Below are 25,824 nucleotides of genomic sequence, written 5' to 3'. Positions count from 1 at the left end.
AAGGGCAGTGTTTAAAAAAATATAGGAACTGAAATGAACCTCAGTTTAATGGAAAAGGTAAATTGTTAATTTCAGTAAGATGCTGGATACCCTCATTCATCCATTCCTTGCAAATGCTTTAGGGCCCAATCCTGCAAGGCCCTGAGCACCTCCTGCAGAAAGGCTGAATATCCCATTGATTTCAAAGTGACTAGAGGCTCTTCAGCAACCTATAGGAGGCATTCAGTGTCTTACAGAATCAGGGTCCGTTCCTATAGCACAACAGGATAATGCTTCCGGGGCTTTGGCAGATTCTGTGTACAGCTGCTGCTCCTGATTTTGTCATTAAGACACATACACTGAGCCACTTCAGTTGCATTAGAGTCATGTATGAATACCTCACCATCTTTCCTGAAATGCTGACTGAGGTGACGATGATGTAGTTTGTAGACAGATGCAAGGGTAAGCCACCTCTTTCATCTCTGATAGTCTATCCTCTAAAAGTCTGTCAACAAAATGGGGTTACATGGGAATAAAGTGAGTGACAATTGAGCCTGGATACAGTAACTTTTGCACCAAAGTGAACATTTTAGAGCAAAGACGCCCCAAAGTGCAAGCCGTGGTGTTCTAGCAACAGGGCCCATGGATTCCCTCACTTTCAAAAAGGAGGTGCGGCCCACCGGGACCACATGTCCCAGCATGCAATGTTTCCTCTCCAGCTCTTTGGAAGCTAAACTTGCTGGGAACATTGCATGCTGGGATTTGCAGTCCTCATAGGCTACACCTGTGTTATAAAATGAGGACAGCTGCAACCTGCACCACTTAATGAGGATAAGGTGCAGCCCGAAGGCTCTTGGCAGTCTGCTAATATGGGCTCAGCAGGGCAAATGTCAAGGCTTCCCATGTTAGAGGCAACGAGGTAGCCTCAGGGAATTGGGGGTGGGATAGGGAAAAGCATAACTTCTGTTAAACTCTGTATATTTTTTTTCTTTACAATAAAAAGTTTTTTTAAAAAATCAAGAATTCAATTTACTATACATTTCCGCCCCTCAGATTACAAAGTTTATATTATAGAACTGGGGTTTTCCTAAAATTGGATTAAAAAAACAGAGACACAGATCTGTGGAAAAATTACAAATAAGATAAAATAAAAATGTGCTGCATCTGGAAGTCATCTATACCTGTAAGTCTCCAAATTCTGTACAAAAAAAGCAAGAGAAAAGAAGGAACAAAAAAAAAAAAAAAAAATGGAGTACACAAAACATGATAGAGCACCGACACAGGAAATAATGGACTGTAGCACCTGTAGGTAAAAAGTCCAATACATTTAAATAAGGTCTCAGATTTTTTTTTTTTTTTTTAGACTGGTTCAAACCATTTAAAAAACCTCTGCATTTCTGCTGTTCTTCATAATGCAGTTTTCTTAATGTTTCAAATGACCAATGGTGTTAATAAATAAAGTATTTATATATACATGAAATTAGGGACAGTGACAATGGAGTATGTGTTGCAGCAGTGCAGGTTTAAACGTTAGGCTGGACTCTCATAGAAAACTGCTGAGCCTTACGAAAAAAAAGTTGTTTTTTTTTCTGGTTTTCTGACCCCCCCTCCCCCCCCACCACCACTTTTTTTTTTCCCCCCGTGAGGTAAAAGTTTCAGTGTTTGGAAACCTGCACCCTGCGAGACACAGAAGTAGCGTTCCCTCCTAGGAGCTCCTTGCTAATACAAAGATAGGATAAAAAACATTCAACCTCCCTCCCCCATTCCATTGGTGACGTGATCTGGGCTGAGGCTGCAGCACCCACTTTATCTCCAACCTGTCTAAAGCTCTGATTTGGGAAGGTACTTGGAGCACATATCTGATTTTGAGCATGTGGGTCGTCTCCTTGATGTCAGGGGGTCTGGCTCATTAGGGTGGTTGACAATTTTTTTGAGGGGAAATTGGAGGTTTTCAGTGACACCAAGTGTCTGTTTTCCTCAAAAAATTGTTGATTTTTGTTGAAAGACTGAACATGTTTTATTTTTTCAACAAAAAGTCAAAAATTTTGATGGGGGGGGGGATTCTGACCAGCTCTATTGCTCACATGCTTAAAGTTAAGCACATGCTTAAGTACCTTCCTGAATAGGAGCCTACTCCTCTACCCCCCCTCCCCCAAAAGGATACATTTTAACAATCCACAGTACATGAGTTTTTGTTTGTTTTATGTAAAAAGATGATAGCATCTGACATTTTCATCACACTGTAGACTTGGAGATTAAGAATACTAGTGCTAATAACAAATACACCAACTAGTTCAAAAGCTAACATCTTTCAGATACAGTACCATTTTACAGAGATTTCTTTTAAAAAAATTTTTTTCCTTGCGTCGTAGTGAGCCAGGTTGGGTGTATTAAAAGGGAACGTCGAAGAAAAAAAAAAAAAAAAAAGCAACTGTATACTACACCTTGCAGATTTTTCTATGGATCTCTTGTTAAGAGTTCAAAGTTCTTGTCACATCCAAGCAACCATCTTCAGTTAAAAAAATTTAGAGACTTTACGCAAAGTGAACTACTTATCATAAAGTCTAGTCACACGCACACCCAAAAAAGATCTTTGACCTATTAAAAGCAGAGGAAAAAAAACTGGAAGATATCTTTTATAACACTGAATTTAAAAAAAAAAAAAAATAAGAGAGAGAGAAAAAACCTGACCACCGTGGAACAAGAGTAGTAGATTAACCATAGAAGGGAACACTGCAGAGTATTGGTGTGTATGTTGTCCATTTTTTTTTTTTTTTTGTTAAGTGTCTAGTTTATTCCGAATCGCTGCTGTCCGAACTGGAGCCGCTCGAGCTGCTGCTTCCGGATTCTGAGGAGCTGCTGCTGCTGAGACGGGAAGGGCCTCCGGATGGAGCCGAGCCAGACTTTTCTAGAGGGAAGTAGGTTGTGCATCATTTATTTGAAAGATATCTGAACTCTCAACGATTTATTCATATAAACCCCTCCCTACACTCTCCCCACCCTTGGGTTGAACAGTCTGGTGTGCTGGTATGGTACAATCCGATCGCTGGGGCAACATCCAAAACCTCTGGAAAATTGGAGAAGGCCTTAAAGTGGAACTGCCCAGGTAGCAAGCTTTTTAAGTGACCAATGTTCAATGGAAAAAAACCCCAAACCAAACAACCCACGATAAATACAACTTGAATCTCAGGTTGGTTTTAACTGGATGGCACAAGTACCCGTACTCCACACGCAGCGTGCGGGGCCTGAGGCTGGCTAGCACAGCCTCCAGAGTGGGAGTTGCTGACAGAGAGAGGACCGGGGCAACTTCCACCAGCCGGACTCTTTACAAGATTCACACCAGTATAGCTAAGAGGAGAATTCAGCCCGTGGATTTTGCTGGGGTATTTCCCCCAAGCTCCGGGTTCTGCGCATTCTCGGAGAGCCAACCCAGGGAGATGAATAATGTTTGTTGGTAAAATTTTCCTGTAGGAAAAAGGCAGGTTTATCAGATTATCAATACAAAGGTTCTACCCCAGCTGGGCAAGATCTAAGCTTGGAGGCTGTCAAGCCTGTTATTCAATCTACGGCCTTGTCTACAGGAGAAAGTTGCAGCAGTTTAACTTAGGCTACCTCTACACTATGAGCGAGGGGTATGATTCCTCTCCTCGGGTAGACACACTCGCTGTAGCTCTCATTGAGCTATGGTATAAATAGTAGCGGAGCCGGGGTAGCATGGGTCACGGCAGCGGAGGCCCAGTTTAGTGGTGCTGAGTATGTACCCACTGGTTTAACACTGGCTTGTACGCAGCACTGCTAAACCAGGCTTCCACTGCCATTATCTGAGCTACCATGGCTATCCTGTTTATACCCACATTAGCTGGATGAGAGACAGAGCGAGTATGGGGGATAACAGCCCTAGCTCTTAATGCAGATGTAGCCTTAAATCAGTTTTTAAACTGATTTTGTTACATGAGCGCAAACCCCTGCGTAAACACTCTCCTTTCAGTTTAGCCTTAACTACTACTTCTTTCATTTGGCTTGGATAGGTAGCAATGGCTACAAATTTATATCTAGGTTTGACAGCCAGTACATTCCCACAGCAGTGAGCTGGGGAATGTCCTTCAGGCCCCGTGCGACAGAACAAAGGGGACACTCAGATATGTGCCTCATGTTTGCATTGACAGAGCTGAGAAAGCAAGATGTCCGGGCAGCTCTTCTAATGGGTGAAGGCTGGATGTGCAATAGAGCCGGGAGCCAGTTGTCTGGAGTCGATTTGAGCATCCCTGACACTATGCACGTGGCATTACTGAGTTGTGCGTCAAGGAGTTTAGTGTGGCTGCTGTGAGACCGCACTGGCGCAGAGCATTCAGCCGCAGAATGTACCAAGGCAATTGTTGCTGTTCATAAGGTCCAAGGACTGGAGCCCCATGATGTTCCAGCCGATTTCCTGATAAGCGCGACACGAGACCTGACCCTATTGCAGGTGTTGTCGAAAGGTCGAACTCTGGTCCAGCATAACACCAAGATACTTTGGGTTAGCCTCCTGCCTGACTCTCTCGCCGCAGAACTGTGCATGGAGTTTGGTATTAGTCATTTGATTGTTCAGATGGAAAGCGGTCACCACTGGTTTTTTTTCGGGCTAGGCCTAAGTTTCCAGCATTGGAATTAATCAGCCATTGTGGTAGGATCTCGGGTTAGGGTGCAGCTGACGGTATGAAGGCTTGTGTGCTGAACAGATAGAGCAAAGTCATCCACATACATGAATTTCCATCGCTGGGATATCCATAGTGCATAGATTAAAAAGTATCTGGGCCAGGACGGAGCCCTGAGGGATGCCCAAGTTAAGAGTTCTTGGTCTACTGATCTGGCTAATAAGGTAGTCATTGCTGCCAAGAGAGGGATTGTTCGCCGGCAGTGAATGATGCGGGAGATCGAGGAGGAGGCCCTGTTTCCAGACAGTGTCATATGCTGAGGACAAATCAACCAGGGAGATGATCCCCGTCTTCAACTTGCTTTGGAGTCCTGCCCCAGTGCAGTCAGTGAGTGAAGCTACTTGTAAGCCTTAACTGATTTCTAATTGACATAAGTTAAACCGGAATAAGCTTGGTTTAAACTGAAATAAGACTGTCCACACAACCTTTCGCTCTGCTTTAACTAAATCACTTTAAAATCATATCCTAAGTTAAACTGGTGCAACTTTCTCATGCAGACAAGCCCAAGTTAATAAAGACTAATAATCTGGCTGATAATGGGAATTGTGTGATATCTCCTGCATATATATATTTTTTTTTAAGTAGACGCATCAGTCTGAAACTTAGCTCCACATATTAATTGATTCACTCTCTACACATATATATGTCTCTATATAGTAACTGATTTGGCCCAGGGCCAGTACAGCAGTGAAACCTCACTACACGTAGCCAATGAAGTGGGGCCAGTTACCTTTTTTTGCAGGTTTCTTGTTGTTGTTTAGCTGCCCGCTGACATCCTGTAACCGTTTTTCTAACTCTTTCTTCTTTTCCTGAGCTAACTCTTCTTTAGATTTTGCTGCTTGCTTTTTCCCACTTGCAGCTGTGGAGGAGGAACGCACAATTTCTGAGACTGTATGGTTGGGGGGAAAAAAAAGTGGACATCACTATTTTACAGGGCACACACAACTAGGCAACTGCTCTGTAGTGACACTGTGAAGATCATGTGACCACATAGCAATTACACATCCCTACAGAGGACAACACACGAAGTAGCCTAGACTCTCAGATAACAATCACCCTTGACATGATTTTTTTTGTTTTAAGATCTCTTGGAAACTATTTTAGAAGATAGAAATATCCATGTAATAACCTTGTATTTACAGGTTACTTACCAGCCACTTATATGGTCAATAGTTACATTGTAATTAAAGAATTGTTACATGGGTTTTCTGCCCTGTAAAACAAAGTGTCCCATTAAAGGTTGTCAGAAGCAGGCATTTGCCATCAAGATCTAGATTTTTCATGCAAGAATTCAGCTGTTTTGTTGCTTAAAAAAAAGAGAACTGCAACTGATACAGGCAAAAATAGCAGATGGCAAGAATGTATTTGCATTAGCTAGGATTAAAATGTTAAGAAGTATCAACAATCCTCATGCTTCAGATAATAAATTAATGCTAGCTGAGGTGAGGAAGAAATATCCCCCCACAGTACAATATTGTATACTTTCGACTGTTGCACATCAGATGTTGGCCACTATCAGAAACAGGACAGATGGCCCACTGGCTTGATCCTGGGACCAAATACCTAAATTCCTCTGTATTATTTTAAAGTAATGATAAACCAAAACCTTCCCACCAAAAACTTACACGGAGTACCCTCTGAAAGCAAAACATTGCAATAAGCAGAATGTGGCAGAAAAGTTTAGTTATATTCCATGGTGTTGACATTGTCACAGACAAAGCCCTGTTCATCAGTGCAGGGAATGCAAACTTCACACACCTGCACTAATGACACTCTGAGGTTTTCCATGTTAACACAGGCTTTGGTTGCAAAAATAAAATGCTCTGCATACATAATTATTCTGGAGAGTCTCTGAATTGTTCCAGCAGTAAAGGGATTCAGTCAAAATCAAGCTGATACAGTAGAACCTCAGAGTTACGAACACCTCGGGAATGGACGTTTCTCGTAACTCTGAACAAAACCTTATGGTTGTTCCTTTAAAATATTACAACTGAACAGTGACTTAATACAGTTTTGAAACTTAGTATGCAGAAGAAAAATGCTGCTTTCCCTTTATTTTTTTTTAGTAGTTTACGTTTAACACAGCACTGTACGGTATTTGCATTTTCCTTTTCGTCTCTGCTACTGCCTGATGATGTACATCCGGTTCCAAATGAGGTGTGTGGTTGATTGGTCAGTTCATAACTCTGGTGTTTGTAACTCTGAAGTTCTACTGTACATTAAAAAGCAAGAAAAAAAACTATCGAGATGTCAGAAAAAAATAAATTTGCTTAGAGCTCTTTGGAAGTCATGTGGCAGCAAAATGGGCTACTCTGCAGGGATCATGGTTATCTGCTACATTTGAGTCTTTGTTCCCGGAGTGAGGGATTGGGGACGAAGCAGAGACCACCCATCAAGGAAGGACAGTCTTACAGTTAAGACACAACTCAGGATATCAGGGCTCAATTCCTGGCTCTGCCACAGACTGTGTGTGAGACTTTGGGCAAGTCACTTCATCTCTCTGTGTTGGTTCCCCACCCTTTGTCTTGTCTATTTAGATTATATGCTCTTCACATCAGGGAACATATCCTTCTAGGTGTATGCACATTACCTAGCACAAAGAGGCCTGGATTTTGGTAGTGCTTTCTAGACGCTATCAGAATACAAACAACAATAAGCTCCTCACAGATTCTGGAGGGAAGGAGCGCCGTCTCGGGGAGCTTGGAACCTTCAGCCTTCCATGGTATAGGATTTTGGGGAGGGCAGGAACAGATTAAAGAGGAGGGTCTTGGACATTTCCATTGGGGGAAAGAGGCCTTTTAAAAAAATCACCATCAGATTGCCAACAAGTAATCAATACTTGGAAAGAGAGTTTGATAAGAAGAGGGTCCTAATGAGCAACCCCTTGCCTCCCGTGCCGGGGGGCTGATGGGGAACTCGAGAGCCATGAGGTAACTTACAAAACGGTTTCCTTTGTTTTTTCTGTAAACAAGACTTGACGTATCTCTCCAGTTCTCGTAAAGTGGTGGGCTTCAAGGTTTCAAAATCTATTTCTATCTCGTCGGGGTTGGAGTCCCTGAGGGAAGGTTCCCGGGATTGGATGATGTGCACCACCCGGCCCAGCTTTTCCCCCGGCAGGCGGTTGATGTCCAAGCTGAGCTGTCGCTTCTCGTCATAGGTCATGGGCAAGCCCTCCTCCTCCTCCTCAGAATCGTAGGGTGCAGACGCCTGCTTGCCTCCTTTTTTAGGCTGCCTGGAGGATTTGAAAGCACAAACATGCTCGCTGGTGTATCGCGTTCATTTCTCCTCCCCTTGTACCAAATGTTTTATCACGAATGCTGACTGTTACAAATTGTAAACTGGCTTGACCACCGATCCCTAATGTTGAGGGATGCTGTCTCGATTCAGGAGAGCACTTAAACCTGTGTTCAAGACCCAGCGATGTCAGTGGGACTGAAGTATGTACTTCCGTGCTGTCTCGAACAGGAATGCTAGTCCTGAATAGGGGCTTAGCAGCCCACGTCTAGCACTGAGACAATTTAGGACACAATTCGGTCTGGCATGTCGGCAGTTGTTACTGACTGTGAGAGCACCACCGCAGGCAATAAGGGGTTAAAGAGCTCCTCTGGGCTCAGTAGGCCCCAATCTGCCGCACCCCCAGGTTTATCAATCCTGGAGATGGGCAGGTCCTTAAAAAGGTTCAGGCTGGGCGGCATTCAAGAACAAACAGAGCTAGTGCGCAGAGCCAGCTGTCCTCAGGGGCCGTCTGCTGGGGAACTTGTCAAGAGCAACAACTGACTGAGCTCCCTGAGGAAACAGAGGGACCAGCTTTTTCCTTACTTTCCTTCTCAGAGACCCAGGACTTAGCCCAGGTTGTTTGGACAAAAGGGGTAAGAAGCCCAGATCTTCCCCTCAGGACTACTGGTCTTTACCCTACATGAGACTGCAGGGACGCAACCCTTTTTGTAGGCTGTGGAGGTATTCTGGCTTTTTTCTTTTGGACTTCTTTAACACCTCCCTTCTTCCCGCCCCAGAAGAGAACAGACTCCCTCGGGCACAGCCAGAAAGTTGTACCCCAAGTCTGGAACCCAGACTACAGTCACACCGCCGTCCAGAGAAGGACATCCAAGACAAGAGAAGCACTTCACTCCAAGAGGGCGCCAGAGAGATACAACCCATCACAGCACCACAGAACTAGATGATGGATGTAACTCTTTGGAGTGGGCTTCGTTAGGTGAGGACGGGAAGAAACTCAACACTCGTTTTTCGCTTGGACTTCACTGGGATCAGGTGGGGGCCCTTTTTGTGTTTTACAGTGTGTCTGCACTAGGGAGAGAGAAGCCATTTCAGAAAGAAGGGGCCAGATCCTGAACCCATGACAGAACTCCCACTGACTTCAACAGGAACAGGGACCTGGCCCAAAGTAACCAACCCCAACCCAAACCTTCTGCCCACCTGGAACAGAACTGGAGCTTTTTCAAAGTTCTGAAATACAGTACGGCGGGGGTCCCCAATGCGGTGCCCGTGGACGGCGGACGAGCATCCGCCGAAATGCCGCCGACAGGCAGTGTCATCCGGCAGCATTTTGGCGGCGACGCCTCTGGATGACGCTGTTTGTCGGTGGCATTTCGACGGCGACGCCTACTGACGTTGCCGCTTGTCGGCAGCATTTCGGCGGAGGCTCGTCTGCCGCCACGGTCCTCCGTGGCTCGTCGTCTGGCGCCCGCCAGACGAGAAAGGTTGGGGAACATTGCAGTACGGGGTTAACTTTTTAACTCCATCTCTCCTTTTCAGCATTTGCAGGCACTTCTGCTAGTCCCGGCCCCAGCTGGCACTGGAGCGGAAGTTCTCATTGGCTGAGCCAGAGGCAGAAAGCACGAGAAAAAGCCTGATCTGGAGATGCCTTCCTAGCTAACTCCGATGACCGGGGCATTAGAAATAGGATGGATCAATTTCCAGACCACGACTCAAGAGATTCTAATCAGCGTCTGGATTTTTTTTGGGGGGGGGGGAAGGGGAGGGATCTTCATTAATACTTAGTGCTGGCCTAACTCCGCTCTCCTTGAAGTCAGTGGGAGCTTCACCGCTGACTTCAAGAGGTGCAGAGGTAGGCCAAAGCCAAGTGCTTTTGAAATTCTCACCCAAGATGTTTATTCGATGTGACCCTCCGAACCTTGTGTGGTTCCCCGTAGGCTAGTATGGATAACAGAAAGCTACAAAACTGGCAAGGGCAGGGAAAGACTAATGTATAGGAAGACTCCGGACAAGAGGCCAAACACCCACCTGTTAGCTGTGGTCGTGCTGTTTGCTTTTTTTGCTGGTGCTTTCTTCTGCTGGGTCTGTTTCGCTGGTTGGGCCACCTTGGGTTTCTTCTCCTCCTCGGCTTTCACTTTGTGCTTCTCTTTTTCTTTCTCTTTCTCCTTGTCTTTCTTTTTCTTCTCTTTTTCCTTCTTCTCTTTTTTTTTCTTTGGTTTGTTCACGGGCGCTTGCGACAAAGCAGCTAGCTGCTCATGGACGGCCTTCAGCTGCGGGGAGAACAGAAAAGTCGAGCCCCATTATCAACACACTCAACTCTTCCAGGCACAGACAGCATCCACCCACCCACCCAGATGTGCTCACACCTCTCCCATTCACACCAGCAGCGTTTGAAGTTAATCATTGGGCTGAGTCTATTGATTGCAGCCCGGAGACTTTGTTTGATTTTTAGTAACCTTTCTTTAAAGAGTTAAATACGGGTCCACAGAAGTGGACCCTCGGGAGAAAACTTAGTTCCCATTCTTTAGGCAAATGAAAAGTAGCCACCTCTTGGTGGAGAAACTCATGGAAAAGTAGGGAATTTAGTGGTTAGGACTGGGGCATCAGGGCAGTTGGGTTCTATTCTTGGCTCTGCCAATGACGTGCTGGGTAAGTCACTTGATTATTTAGGTATGTTCTGGTGGCACCTGGCAACCCCAACCAAGCCCCCTTGTGTTTGGCGCTGCACGTACACATAAGAGACAGTCCCGGCCCTGTAGAGCTTACAGTCTAAACAGCCAATAGGAGAGAGAAAAGAAGGATCTTTAACCCCATTTTACACAAAGGGAACTGAGACCCAGCGAAACTTGCCCAAGATCACAAAGGGAGCAGGTGGTACATTTGAGTATGCCTGAGTTTCCCTGCCTATAAAATGGGTGTGCTAATCTTTTCCAAGATTATCCCAGGGGTGTTGTGGGGAGAAGGGGCCGGTCTTAATTGCCAAGTCTCAGCCCAGAGGGGATTTTTACAACAAATCGATACCCGTAAGTCCCGCTCTAATATCCATTTTGTAGACATTCACAGACACACCGCTCACTATGGAGAGGCTGCTCGGAGCTGGCCTGCCACTCACCTGCTCCTGGAGCTCGGCCAGCCTGGTCGCTCGCTCTTCTTCAGAGTCGGAGCTGTCGGAGTCAGACGAGCTCTCCTCGCTGCTGTGGCTGCTTTCCGTGCTTTTACTGACGACCGGCGCCGTCGGAGGAGGTGGGGGCGGGGGCTCCATGGGCTCGTCCGGCATCTTTGCAAATCTCATCTCGAAGACGTCCTGCAGAGGTTGTTGGGTTCAGGGCGACAAAGATGCCTCAGCCACAACGACCTCATTCTGCATCTTTTAAGATCATTATTAAGGCCAGGCTAGGAACCCTGATCAATTGTGCGGTAGAGACAAGTAACTAGGAAGCATTCCTTACCCCGGAGAGTTTAGGGTCTAAAGTCATAAGAGGTGGATCCAAGCTCCTTGGAAGTCAATGGGAAGATTCTTAACAGGAGTTGGATCACACTTTAATCTCTCTTTGTAAAATCATCTGAGACCTGTTTAGGGGGCAGATTATCAGGTATATCCCCACTGCGAGGTTCTTACACCTTCCTCTGAAGTATCTGGCACCGACTACTGACAGAGACCAGACACTGAGCTAGATGGACCATGGGTCTGGCAATTCCCTGTGCATTTGCTTTCTTCATAACTGCTTACTTGCTGCTCGGTTAGACTCCCGCTCTAGGATTTAGCTCCTCCATCCAGTTCAGAAAAAACCCTGCCAGTATTGACACTAACAGCACCTCTTGTTTGCGAGTGTGAGAACATCTTCTGCAATAGGGGGGAGGGATAGCTCAGTGGTTTGAGCATTGGCCTGCTAAACCCAGGGTTGTGAGTTCAATCCTTGAGGGGGCCACTTAGGGATCTGCGGCAAAATCAGTACTTGGTCCTGCTAGTGAAGGCAGGGGGCTGGACTCGATGACCTTTCAAGGTCCCTTCCAGTTCTAGGAGACAGGATATCTCCATTATTAAATTAAATTAAACAGCCTTGGAGGTTGGCTTTAGGATGGTATGTTGCTAGCGTAGTTTTCAGACTGCACAATTTCTCCCGCCTCTTCAATGGGGTGTTCAGAGGGGTGTATTATGTAAACCCAAGGTCACTCTCCTGTCACCTTGCGAAGCAATGATTAGGCCATACTTTGAGCAGTGTTCAGCTTTGAATCACACCATGTGAAGAACAGGCTACCGCACAGGGCATCCATGGCCCTTTCCAAATACCAGGGCAGTCAAGGACCCTCCTGGATTGACCCCAAGAGGAGCTGAGCACGCTCAGAACCTCGAAGGCTCCTCCTAAGAGGGAGCTAAAATGTACTCTCTGGAAGATGCATTTGCCAACATCTTTACCTGGAGTTTCCTGGCCATGGCTACAACTTCGTGGTCTGGGGGATTGTACTTGTAACAATTAGAGAACATTAACCGAATATCCGCTGCAAAACCTTGTGCGTCCTGGTATTCCCGGCTGTCCATTTTTTTCTGCAAACAAATAAGCCAAAGGGGGAGGGAGGGGAAAAGAGCCATAAGCAAAATGCATTCACAGCGACTGCACAGACGAAAGGTGCATCACAGAGAGAGCTCAGAGAAGTTAAAAAACTGTTAGCTTACGATAGTAGCAGGTCGGTCTAGCTTGCTTAATTCAAGCTGCTAAATGACATCTAGGCTTCAGATAAAATATTTTACATAAATCGAATCCTTTGACTGTTGTATCACAGTGATTTTAACTCTAATATTCCAAGAAGTTCTGTTTAAACTGACACTATGAAAGATTGCAAGAGTTCATTTTCTACTAAACACGAGGGTTCCGGAAAAAAGATGTTACTTTGCCTCTGCCAAAAGATGTAATAAAATTCCAGTGTGATGCCAAAGAGGGAGCGCACTGAGGGGTCACCCTTCTCAGGGTCTCTTCAGTCACAGTCCCTGTCCAATTGCACCGGGTTTTCAAACTTTAAAGGGCTAGATCCTCAGTGGGTGCGTATCACTGCCCCGCAGTTGCAGCTAACAGAGTGGTGGTGATGTACACCAGCTGAGATGCTGGCACACAGGTCTGCTCCTTAAAACTCTACTCAGTGTCCTTGATTCTAGATAATATGTAGCACAATGGCAAGGGTAAATGCTGCAAAACATTAATGGGATGAGCAAGGGTTTGCAGGATGGGACACTAAGAAAAGAACAGAGACAGGAACACTGGAAGCTAGGGTCAGAGGACAAAGTTACAGTTGTTTGGGTGCATTAAATGTGCATTTCCATACCGTAACATGTTGGGATTTTTTCCTCCCCTCGAAGATTCATAGATTTTAAGGCCAGGAGAGACCATTAGGGTCATCTAACCTGACATCCTGCATAACACAAGCTGGAAAATTCCACTCAGTGATTCCTGAATCGAGTCCAACTGAAGGCCATCCCATCCTGACTTAATGACTCCCAGGCTGGGTCTACGCTATCCGCCTGAATCGGCGGGTAGAAATCGACCTCTCGGGGATCGACGCTCTTACTCCACCAGCGGAGGTGGGAGTAAGCGCCGTCGACGGGAAGCCGCAGAGGTCGATTTTGCCGCCGTCCTCACAGCGGGGTAAGTCGGCTGCGATACGTCGAATTCAGCTACGCTATTCACGTAGCTGAATTTGCGTATCTTAAATCGACTCCCCCCTGTAGTGTAGATGTAGCCCCAGTGATGGAGGATCATCGCAGCCCTTGGGAAGCTGTCCCAATCGCTAATTACCCTCGCTGCATTAGCTAATTGTTACAAGGTAAAAAAAAATTGCACCCTATTTCCAGTTAGAATTTTTCCAGTCTCAACTTCCATCTGTTCCTTTTCAGTTTAACCTTAACTCTGAACTCCCTGGGTTTGTAATGCTGGTTTAGAGAAAAACTGCAGCAGTCTTGGGAGCAATGTTTTACTCTTCAGTTCGAGACGTACTCAGCCTCAAGTCCAGTTTAATTGTAGTGCCGTGGGATATTTTACTGCATGACTTCATTCTGATAGACTTACAACGAGATTTGTAGGTGCACAGCAATTTCTTTTACAGAATGTGTAAAATCTAACAGCGTAGGCTTGATTTATATCTACCGTACAGAAATGCTGCATTTGCTGAATGGTTAAAAGCCTCCATTCTACAGCTCTCTGCACCTGTATCTCTCTTTGAAACGAGGAGGGTTTTGCATGCAGAGGGACTGCAGGCTTGGTATGGTAAAATTCACCCCTGTGCAGAGGGCCAGTGGAAAGTGTATGTACCACTTAAGTCATAAAGGCCCCAATATTTGGTCCTAATGCATACAGAATTCCCATTCACTTCACTGGGAGATACACATGTGTAAGGGCAATGGAATGAGCCTTGTAATTCACTCAAACGGGCTCTTGTGCTGGTAATCTACACAGATGTGAATTTCATCCTTACGAACTAATTTTGGTAGGACATCTGCATTCCGAGCAGCGACCTTACTACACCAGCATTTCACACTGCGACGAGAAAGCTTGCCAGACATGGCTGTGTGACAAGATCCCGTTTTGGGGGATTTAATAAGCCAGAGAACGCCTTTGAGCCGCAGGACTGGGCAGGGGGAGGGGAGAGACAGATTTGTGCTCCTACAGATCAAGAACAGTTTGGCCTTGTATGAAAAACATTCTGGGCCAATTCCAAAGCAAAACAATACATTAAAACTAAAGCGCCCTGTTCCTTTAAAATATGCCTTCCTGCTTGAAAGGCCTTTATGAGGATCTTGTGTTGGTTTGGCATGTTCACTGGCTGATTATTGCACATATCAGTGCGTGAGGCTTCGGTTTCGTCCAAAAACAGAGGTTTTCTAACTCCAGGGCCTTTTGATCACTGGATTATTATTTTTTAATTTTTGTTTGAAAGAAAATTCACTCAGGAAAGACCGAGAATATGGACTTCAAATGGCTGCGTGAAATGCCTTTGGGTTCTTGACTTGCCGAGCTGCTTAGGCGCTAACAGACGAGGTAAGTTTGCCATTGCAGGTCAGAATGAGAGAGTCTGGTGAGAGAGGGGACGGAAAGACTTAGGTACGGCTCTGCTGCAATCAGGTGTGAATGCAGCACCTGTCGCTATACCTGAGCTAGCTTTAACTCACCTAGTTTGTGTGCCATGGCAGCAGGATTTCAGCGCAGGTTAGCTGCCCAGGTAATTGCCCAGGTATGTTTAAGTCTCTGCTTCTGCAGCTACCCTGCTATCGGTATATTGACGCTAGCTTGGACATGGCTATGCATGCTGCTATCGCACCTCCGACTGCAGTGTAGACACCCAACTTTCACGGACTCCCCTCAGAAAGCCCAGCCTTAGGGCTTATGGAGGCTTTTAAATTAGTCATTTCCTGACAGGAGACCCTGGTGCCCCAACTGTGTGGCTCAGGGACAACGGAGCAGACCCTCGGCAGGCGTAAAGCAGGGTTGCTCCGTTGCCTTCCATAGCGCTGTGACGATTTACATCAGCTGGGATTCAGTCCAGGACTCTTCATAACCCGCTCGCAAGTTACATGAACTCGGAGGTTAGTTCTTTTAAACCTAGAGGCAATTATCCCCGGAACAGCTGCAATTAAAGAAAGCTTTAAAACTCCCTGGGAAAAAAAAAGTCCCCCTGCTTTAAAACCCTGAACCGGGCTGCTCCGAAACCACAGCAGTTTGCTACAAGAAAGTTCACGGACTTGCACCTTTAACTCCCTGGAGGCCAATGGTTTATTCTGGAAGCAACACTAAACAAATCCTCTTACACGCAAACTGCTGAGTATGGTTACTTGTGTCCTCCGAAGTAAATAAAGGGCCAACACATCCATATTTCTGTCTCCGCAGTGACAGAGAGAGACCTAATGGCCAGGGCACGGGGCTGGGAGTCAGGTGCTCTGGGTTCCGTTCTCAGGTCTCGCACTGGGTGATCTTGGGCATAACGTTTCAGCTGCCTGTGCCTCAGTCTCCCCATCTGGAAAACAGGGAAGGTGCCTTGGCGCTGGGAAGAGGGTGGACTAATGTTTGTCCTTGGATACAGCTATGGGAAGTGCAAAGGATTAGTCCTGAGTCCAGGCTCCATGGCAATTCTTTTTAACCGATTTGAGTGTAATTACCAAATAACCTGCAGCAGCCACAGAGTTGTTACAATTGAATCCATCCTCTTTCGCTGATCTAGTGTACTCCAGAACCCCCTCAACGTGTATCATTCCTGCTTGCCACTCTCTGATAACCATGGAGGAATTACACGCTCTACAGCACCAGTTTTGCTCTGTGATGCTCTTGGAATTTACATGGGTACATGCTCATTAACAGTAGAAACTTCTGCAAATCCCTTATGCCAGGAATCAGACAGGAGAGCCCTACAGTTTCCACAGCTCTTCCCATTCTGTCTTGATCCACTCTACCCTGCAGCACCCCCTTCAGACACATTCCCACTCTGCACTAAAGATCCTGTCTCAGTCCGCCGGCCTGTCAGAATCAGCTCAGTTGTATTCCCTCATCATCTCTCCTTTCCTGGAGGCAGTCCTGGCAACCAACCCAGCCCACTTCACTGGTACAAGCACAGTCAGAAAGTACCCTCCAAACCATCTGAGATATACCTACTGCTTCACAATTCACTGCAGGGCCTTAGACAAATACCTACCGAGACATGAAATATTAACTCTGCAAAATCAACCCTCACACATCCAGGGAGCAGGAGGGACAGGCATGCACAAGCCCATGTATTCTCGTTGCTAAAGAGGTTAATTTCTGCATAATGCATTCAGCATCAGCTCAAGGCTGCACTCCACATACCAGCACACTAATCATCACTACAGAACTGAACCCGGGACCTTCAGACCCATAAACAAAGCCCACTGGCACTTGCGCTAGAGGAGATCTAACGTTTTGTTCATTTTACAGTGTACAGGACCTGTCTCAATTAAAGCACACTATGGTCATTTATGAAAAAGTACCAACAAGCCAAGGGTGACAGCAAAACAGTTCAGAAGAAAATAATCCCAGACAGCACTTCAAAGAGAATTTATTAAGAAAAATTCTACCCCGTGAAAGGCAGTTCCAGAGTCTTTATCTATAAAAGACTCTACAGGGTTCACCGTTAATTTGTCTCCAACCTTTCCGACGGTACTAATAAAGTAGAGGAGAACGTCACTCAGTTGCACAGACAGTACAGTCAGAGGTCCACATGTTTTATACCTTGCCATCAAGAATCTGAGATCCATAAAAGCATGCACCGAAAGCCAACGGAGAGGACCCTGAGTGTGGATTTAGTGCCGGCCAAAGAAACCCCAGTGTTCTCAAATAGGTCTGTTTTTCTTTAAAACATGGATAATACACAGAACTCATCTAAAGCATCTTGCTTCCATGGATTGTTGGGCAAAACCCTGGCCACACTGAAGTCAATGGGGCATGCCGTTGACTTCATTAGGATCAGGATTTCATTCCTTAGATCTATATTTTAGGGGGGAAAATCCCACTTGCCTTACTCACTTGGGACGTGATCTTGCAAGGTGCAACGCATCTCTGGAAAGGCCCTCTGCACCTTTGGCTTCCAATGACATCAAGAAAGTTGAATGCACTTGGCACCTTCAAGGACTGGGCCCATAAATACTCCACTGAAGTCAATGCATTACTCGAGTGAGATAGCCAAGAAGGATCCGGCCATCGGTAATTTACTGACTGTTCTTAGCACAAGACAGCAGAGGTGCTGGAACAATTTGTATAGTGGGGGGGCTGAGAGCCACTGAATCAAACTGTAAAACCTGTCTATGATGGAAACCACTTCAAGTCAGGGGGTGCGGCATCATCCAAGACAGCTAGAGAAGATTTTATTCATAGCTCCAAAAAATCATATTATCAAAATGGGAGTCTGTACCGGAGTAAGGTAGGGACTGGGCCAGGGACAGTCAGCTTTGGAACAAATATCCTTCCAAACCCCATTAAAGAAACCAGAGATCTTTACAGAGATTCAGGGCTGGATTTGGAATCGTGTGCATGCAGTAACTGGGCGTAAATAACTGCAAGGGCATGAACCCACCCAATTGCATCCACAGGTATCTCATTGGAGAATTACAGACTTTGTTAGGGGTCCTCTTAAAAATTAGGGCCTCGGTCTAGATTTCTTAATTCCAGATGATTAACTCAAACACCTCAACACCGTCAGCAAAATGGCATATGAAGGGAAAAGGGAGCCATGTGAAAGTAATAATAATAAAACCCTACAATCTAATAGCCATATCCTGCAAACACTTATACGCCGCAGCAAATTTACTCACATGAGCAGCAGGGGGGCTGGAACAATTTGTACAGTGGGGGTCCTGAGAACCATCGAACCAAACTGTAAACCCTGTATATAATGGACACCGCTTCAAGCCAGGGAGGGCAGCACCTCTAGTTCCCGCAGTCCCAGTGACCTTAATGGGATGCCTCTTGTCAATAAAATTACTCGTGCAAAAGAATGAACAGGATCGTGTTTTAAGCCAGGTATGTCCCTTAGGACCTCCAGGGTATCCTGTCTGTCCGTTTTATAGCCCACATCCTGCAAACACTTAAGCATGTAACTTTACCCATGACTAGCTCCAATGAAGTTGATGGGATTGCTCATCTGCATAAGCGCTTGCAGGATTGGGGCCTTAGAATGTAAATTCGCCACGGCTGAGACAAACAGATTGTTTGGTTTATAAACATTTCAGGTGTCTCTTCTTCCTATATGTATTCCAGTTCCATTGCAGAGCAAGGATAGAGGCAGGAATGTCAATCTAACAGAATCACATAGATGTAGAGCTGGGAGACGCCTGAAGAGGTCATCTAGTCCAGCCCCTGGCACTAAGGCAGGCCCAAGTAAACTAGACCATCCCTGACAAATGTTGGTCTAACCTGTCCTTAAAAACCTCCAATGACGGGGATTCCACAACCTCCCTTGGTAACCTGTCCTAGTACTTAACTATCCTTATTGTTAGAAAGCTTTTCCTAATATCGAACCTAAATCTCCCTTGCTGCAAACTAAGCCAATTAGTTCTTGTCCGACCTTCAGTGGACATGGAGAGCAATTGATCACCGTCCTTATTGTGTAAACAATAAGAATCAAAGTCAATCTATGCTAGATTAAAACTTCCGTGGCTGAGAGTGCTACTAAGGCAGACAGCCAAGCTGCTCGAGGCAAGAGGAAGGCGCTGCTCCAAAATGATCTAAGGGGAAACACTAGTAAGCTTGAAAGAGAAAGTCCCATCCACTGTCTGATCCTGCTCCCTCTGAAATCAATGAGAGTTCTGCTGCTGGCTTTGATGGCAGCAGGATTGGGCTCCTGGTCAGCACTGCAGCTGCTGACATCTGGCAGTGAGTGGGGAAAATGGACACATGAAGCTGAGCATAGATTTTCTGGCAGTGGGTACGGTTCTGTGATCTCATCCATGCAGATGGAGCCTCATGGGCCTCCATGGGAATCCACAAAGCAAATCTGAAGGGCAGGAGACAGAGCATGGCAACCCAAACAGGACACTGCCCACCCCATGCATCCCAGAGGAGCCTCCACGGCTGGTCACCCAAAGATAGCAAAGGTGGCAGCTGCATCCTACGGCCAAAATGCCAGGGGGACCTCAGCCCTCCAGTGGGGACATGGAGGACACTTCTCTCTCTCCGCCACCTCCTGCCCCCGAGAGAAAAGGAAAACGAGTCAAGAAAACACTCGCGCCCTCCCCTCGATCAGCACTGCAGAAGATACAGGCAGAAAAGTCTTTCAGTCTCCCAGAGCCCCGGAATTGATCCGCTCTGGTCTCCTCCTCCTACAAACCGTATTCCATGCGGCCCTTCCTGCTGCCTGCCTACTCCACGCTGGTCTGCCTCCCAAGAAACGACACGTGCACCAAGAGCCATTGGAGCCATTCTCCCACGCTCTCAACCTGGACCCAGACAGCGCACCAGGGCTCTGCCACCAGTTCCCCCGTCTCTCGCCTACACCAGAATCCCTTCTCTGAGGTACGACCAGCGCTCGCGCAAACTCAACTCACCCAGGCGTCTTTCCTTTTCTCCTCCCAGGAAGTCGCTGGAGGCCTTTAGCTCGGCTTGGCTCAGTGGCAAATCTAAAACGAAATCCTGAGCGCTGGGATGGCTCGGGTTTACAGAGTGAGGGCAAATGCAAGAATAAGGATGGTCTTTGAGTCATCACTCCACAAGTGGCTGCTTGCAGCATCTCAGCCAGCAGAGAGCCGGCCCTGGGTGGGGTAAACATTCCCGATAACGATACTTAGCACATACGTAGGGCCTTACAAACATCAGTCCTCGCAACAGCCCCGTGAGGTAGGGAAATATTCTTATCCCCATTTTACAGATGGAGAAAATGAGGCACAGATAGGTGAAATGACTTGCCCAAGGCTTAGAACTCATGAATTATTGGCTCCTCGCCTCAGGCTTCATGCAGTAGCTCATGCTGACAAAATCCCCTCCCTTAAAAAAATATACTGCAGTAGTTGTCCCAAACTCCGCAGTTCCAAGTATCACTTGGAAGATCTTTTGGACCATTATTATAGTGCATATAAGTAGTGAATGGGATTTTCCAAAGCAACCTAAGTGTCTTAGGAGAACTCAGAAAAAGGATGGTGACTGAGGAACACTGGGCCTCTTAAGTCACTTAGGCATCTTTGGAAATCCCACTCATTGGCAGTAAGGGGAGTAGGTTTAAGCCCTTAACATAAAAAGTAAAAGCTAGCAGGAGCATCTTCATCTCTTGCCTGTGGGCGGAAAAGTCTCATTTCAACCAACAGAGATTCCTATGGCCGATTGACCAGCAGAACGCAGACGGGTGGGGGGCAACATGGAGCCCTGCGGATGGAGGGAAACCTCCCCGCCCCAAAAGAAAAGCACCCTGAAGTTCAAACCAAGGTAAGCTAAGTTGAAATACCTGCTTCTCTACGAGGCAGCCGTGAACCACTGCTAGCTAGCAACGCTGTTACATTTGTAATATCTACCACCGCGGAGTGAACAGGTGATAATCAGGTCCCACCTGGCGTCACACAAAGACCATCCAGAGCCCACGCCACACAAACAACTGATGGGAAGGCAGTGACTGCTGTACACGGGGTTCTATGGATCGAACCCTACGAAATACCGCACATCCTGTGTTCAGAGCACAACGCTGTCAAGGGGGCGTGTGTTTAGATAGCCGGACTATCTGCTCAGGGAGCTGTTGGCACTGCATAGTGTGGAATACAGGGTACAGGGAAACATTCCAGGACATGGAAAAAGGGAAACAAAATAGAAAAAAAAAAAAAGATCTGAATGGTCCACAAATCTGGTCAATTTTCCACCCCACCCACCAAGAACCGACCCACTGCAAGAGCGGTAGCCCCTCTTCTATTCGCAACCAGAGAGCTAAGACACCCTGCAAAAGAGGTGGTAAACGTGGACGTACTTTCACAGTACTGAGATCCATGGGGTGTTTGATAATATCATGATAGTCATGTAATTCCAAGGCCTCTGCATCGACAGGCTTGTAAAAGGGCCATGCGTAGGCTGCGTGTTTCTTAGAGAGCATCTCCTTCAGGATGCTGTCACAGTACTTGAGGTGCTCAGAGAGTTTGCCCTTTTTCCCCGCGTGCTGGGGGACCTCCCCGTCTTCGAGGTCTTTCTTTGGTGGCTTGATTGGCCGGCCGCCACTCTCTCGGCGAGCGACGACTTTCGCCTGCTTGGGGTCTGACAGCGGGGTGGGCGACTCGCTCCGACTGGCAGTGATGGCCGAGGTGGTGGGCGTGGTCGTGTCTGCTTTTCGCTTCACTCCCTTTTTCTGAAACAAAGAACGGGTGGTCGGGAACACAGGTCCTGCCTGCAGACCGGGCTGGCAAGGGCCACTTCGGGGCCTGATCCTGCTCAGCCAGCACAACCGATTCTTGCCACATAGCCTGATTCTCCTCTTACTTACACCGGGTTTACATGGCTGTAGCTCCATTGAGTACAACGGGAGTTGTCCCTGAGTATTACTGGTGTGAGCAGAGAATCGGGCCCTTGGGGAGCAACAAGTCCAGGAGGCTAGTCACAAGGAGAGAACCTGCCCAGTTAAAGAGCTGCAGGATCGAGCCCTCCATTGTGAACTGACAAATGTTACTTAGCTCACTGAGCCATTACTCACCTGAGACGTCCCACTGTAGTCAATGGAACAACTCAGGCAGGTAACTGCTTAGAAATGGGATTAAGAGCTTCACAGTCTGGCCCCAAGGAAATAAAACATATCCAGTGCATATAAATCCCGGCATTGTGATTCTCCCTACCAAACCCCTCCCAACTTCTCCAGGGAAGGTCTTTTGCCTCTGAAAAACTTGCTTTCCATAGAAAGCTGGGGGGAAATTGTGATTTCAAACAGAGAGAATTTTGCAATGTTTACTTGCAAAACTTAGTTTTTAGTAGCCTCTTTAATATGCAGGTGAAATGTACCAACAATATATGGGTGACTAGGAAATGAGTTATTTGTGCACAGAGTGCATCTGGAACGAAAGACACTTCTGTGCAGTGTGGATTTAGCTGGCAGGAGATTTGGGTTATAAACTTGCAAATTCAAGGGTTCATTCTGTGGGAAATAAAAAAGAAAATCCCAAACAATAAGCTCCATGATTATTAACAGACACAACCTCATCTGACCTTGTGGCATGAATCTGTACATTTATGCTACAGGTAGTTCTGAAGGGCTAATGCCCCCTTTGGCAGGACATGTGAAGAGGATTTCAATTACGGTCATGCCATTTACGGTATTAGGACTTATTTATGATTGTATGAAGTCTAGCACAATAGGATCCAGATCTCGATTATGACCTCTGGGTGCTACCATGACATCAATAGTAGTATCTAGCTCTTATATAGCGCTTTTTATCTGTAGATCTCAAAGTGCTTTTACACGACGGAGATCAATATCATTCTCCCCAGTCTATAGATAGGGAAACTGAGGCACAGAAAGGGGATATGATTTGGCCAAGGTCCCCCACAGCAAGCCAGTGGCAAAACTGGGACTAGAACCCATATCCCCTGTGTTCCAGTCCAGGGTTTGCTATCCTCTACAGAACACTGTTAACACCCCTGTTTTAATGTTAAATTTCAAGCAGAAAATTGTGTCACTAGATTAACGCTTTCATCCAATTTTTTTCTTAAAAAAAAAAAAAAATGGTATTCAGCCAGCAGCTGTTTGGAGCAGTAATTTAATTTACTGGGAAATTAAATTAGCAAATTAAATAGTAAATACAGGCGTACAATTGGTAGCAGAATACAGTCAGTAAGGAAGACAGAACTTGCTGATCCTACTGATATTTCTCGGGTTCTCAAAGCACAAAGCTGCTTTCAATACTTTCCAGCTGGAGTGCCCTCCTGCAGTCTTCACTGTGACAAAACTCCCACTGACTGCCCTGGAGTCAGGAATGCAGGATCAGGCCCTTCTCTATGCCCATTTGAAACTAAAATGGAGCTGTATGTTCGTTGGGCCTGCTCTTGCAAACCTGAAAGGAGCGGTCCTACCAAAACCTATGGGACAACTGGTGAGAGCAGGGAGTTCTTAGGTGGGGTAGGGGCACTGGGCCCTCAGAGGCCTTTACGTTCATGCAGCCTCGTAGCTGGCTAACCGGTGGTGATATCTGTGGAGTTGGAAAGTCAAATGCAAAGGGAAGTAACTCATGTTTCTGACCAGCGGTTGCCCATCTAAAAATGCGGTCCTGCAAAGAGAAAGACGGTTGGTTGCTTTGTTTACCTTGACTACAGGTGGCGTGGGAGGAACCACTGTCATAATCGGAGCAGCAGGAGGAGGGGCAGCGGCAGCCGGAGGAGCAGTTACAGGCGGGACGTTTGCGGTGATGGTTGGCACGGGCGTGGCGGCGATAACGGGCGTCTGAGAGACAGCTGGAGGGACGTTCTGGAAAGGGGCTGGCGGGGAGACCGATGACACGGCTGCTGCTTGCTGCGCTCCTTTAAAACGATACAATTAAACACATGTGAGACAGCACATTCAATAGGCACTCAGCTAGCTTGACCAAGAGAAGCTGTTGCCTCTGGACTCTACAGCAATGAACGTCTGGGCCTTTCTGCTCTCTCTGCAGTGTCTGGATGACCATATGTGAGCAAACTGCTCCAAGTCCTGACGGTCAGGTCTGCTGTTATGGGACAGTTTCTGTTTTCCCTTCCAGCCTCTCTCAGAACTAGCCTGTGCTCAGCCAAGGAGGAGACCGATGGGAGGGTAGGGAAGGACGTGGATTCTCTAGAAAGGACGCTGAACTGTTCACAGCGGGAAAACCTCCACTGGGTTCAAGCTGCCTTTGCTCCTGCTCTGCAGAGTTAATAATAAATACCACTAGTCTATGGGGCTGGGCAAAAAACTGATTGTTCAGTCACTGGTAAGCCTGACATTTTTTTTTAAATGTCCCTTTTGGGTCAAACGGAAAAGAAAAATTTTCAAATGTATGGGTGAATTGAAAAGTCAACAAAAAATTCATGTCAGGTCGAATGAAACGGTTTGTTTCCATTTCAACCATTTTAAAATATTTATTTATTTATTTAATAAAAGAAAATGTTGAACAAAAAGCATCACCCCGAACCGGAACATCGAAACAGTTCATGTCAAAATGAAATGTTTACATTTTTCAGAATTTGTTTGTTTTGTTTTTTTTCCAACCAAAACAACTCAGCAAAGCTAACAGGAATTCACAAAACGTTTCCATGTTGCCAAATCTGCATGTTTCACCAAAAAAGTCTCACCCAGGCCTACTTATACGGCACTTTAAATCCATAGACCTCAAAGCTCTTCACAGGGAAAGTTCAGGTGACTTGCCCATGGTTATGCCGCAAATGAAAAGCGGAACTGGGAACAGAACCCAGGTCTCTGGATTCCCAGACTAGTGCATTATCTACTACACCATGCTGCCATTCCTGTTATAGGGCGGCAGTAATCTGTCCCACAGACGCAGCTGCATTTTAATACAAGGTGCAAAAGTTTTTTTTGTTTATTTGTTTTTAAAGTCCCAGCACTGTTCTATTATTGATTAATGAAATAATTCTTTGCACTTCTACAGCACCTTCAAAGGACGCTGTACAGACTTGGTGCCTTAGTTGACATATGTGGAACTTGAGGCACAAAAGGCAAACTGACTTTCCCAAAGCCACAATCAGATTTCATCTACACAGCAACTTGCTCCTGTTTCGTTAAATCAATGCAAACACATGTTTTCACCCCTGGGATTTCAATGGGAGTTAGGAGCTTAAATGCCTTTAGATATCTGGCCCTTAGTCTCTCTGTGCTCTGGAGATAGTAGCAGTGTCCTCCCTCACAGGCCTGCTATGAGGATAAATACATTAAAAGACTGGCAGGCAGGCAGATACTACTATGATGGGCAGTATCTTGGATAGACAGACAAGCAGGATCCACACGTCCTGAATCTCATTTAATGCTCTGACCATTAGACTACACTCCTTTTCTACCCTCCCAATTGTGTGTCTAGTCAGGCAGGGTGGAAGTGGGTCAGGAATCAGCAACGGGCTCGCAACATTGATTACCATCTGGTCAGGTCAGTACCTGCACTCTGTGCGCTCGCTGCTGGCTTGCGACCTTTGCCTTTAGGGACCGGTGGTAATAACTCAACTTCCTCCTGGGGCATCTGGGCTACTTTCTGCAGAAAAATCTTCTCCAGGGCTTGCGCCATGAGGACGATGTCATCCGTGGGCTGGGTGGACAGAACAAGGCAGCACTAGCATAATGCACCCGTGAGAAGCAAAGAGGGACTGAAAGCCTTTACAATCGCGTTGTTTGATTTATCCCCTAGCCGGAAATGTACACTGTCTTCCAATGAATGAATGCGCCATAGCTCTGAGAATCAAATAACACTTTACCCCTTCTCTGGTATTCACGCCAGCCTCAATTGGTATGT

General features: G+C 46.4%; 1 protein-coding gene across 2 annotated transcripts in view; it reads right to left on the bottom strand.

Moving 5' to 3' along the window:
• Positions 1 to 1,628: 1,628 nt before the first annotated feature.
• BRD3 (bromodomain containing 3) overlaps positions 1,629 to 25,824 on the bottom strand; it is a 49,796-nt gene continuing 25,600 nt past the window's right edge. Inside the window, exons 4-12 of one of the 2 annotated variants that reach the window (XM_054007901.1) lie at positions 25,473 to 25,620; positions 23,658 to 23,872; positions 21,345 to 21,716; positions 12,325 to 12,453; positions 11,020 to 11,211; positions 9,936 to 10,177; positions 7,613 to 7,905; positions 5,404 to 5,562; positions 1,629 to 2,887 (exon numbers count right to left, since the gene is read on the bottom strand). In XM_054007901.1, the coding sequence (XP_053863876.1) occupies positions 2,772 to 2,887; positions 5,404 to 5,562; positions 7,613 to 7,905; positions 9,936 to 10,177; positions 11,020 to 11,211; positions 12,325 to 12,453; positions 21,345 to 21,716; positions 23,658 to 23,872; positions 25,473 to 25,620 (1,866 nt within the window). In that variant the 3' untranslated portion in view covers positions 1,629 to 2,771. The remainder of the gene's footprint in view (positions 2,888 to 5,403; positions 5,563 to 7,612; positions 7,906 to 9,935; positions 10,178 to 11,019; positions 11,212 to 12,324; positions 12,454 to 21,344; positions 21,717 to 23,657; positions 23,873 to 25,472; positions 25,621 to 25,824) is intronic. The other variant, XM_054007903.1, reaches the window with a different exon arrangement.

The sequence above is a fragment of the Malaclemys terrapin genome, chromosome 17 (assembly GCF_027887155.1).
Source record: "Malaclemys terrapin pileata isolate rMalTer1 chromosome 17, rMalTer1.hap1, whole genome shotgun sequence".
In the NCBI taxonomy this organism is placed as follows: Eukaryota; Metazoa; Chordata; order Testudines; family Emydidae; genus Malaclemys; species Malaclemys terrapin.
Note: the sequence above shows the minus strand (reverse complement) of the source record. Positions and strands in the feature narration are given on the sequence as shown.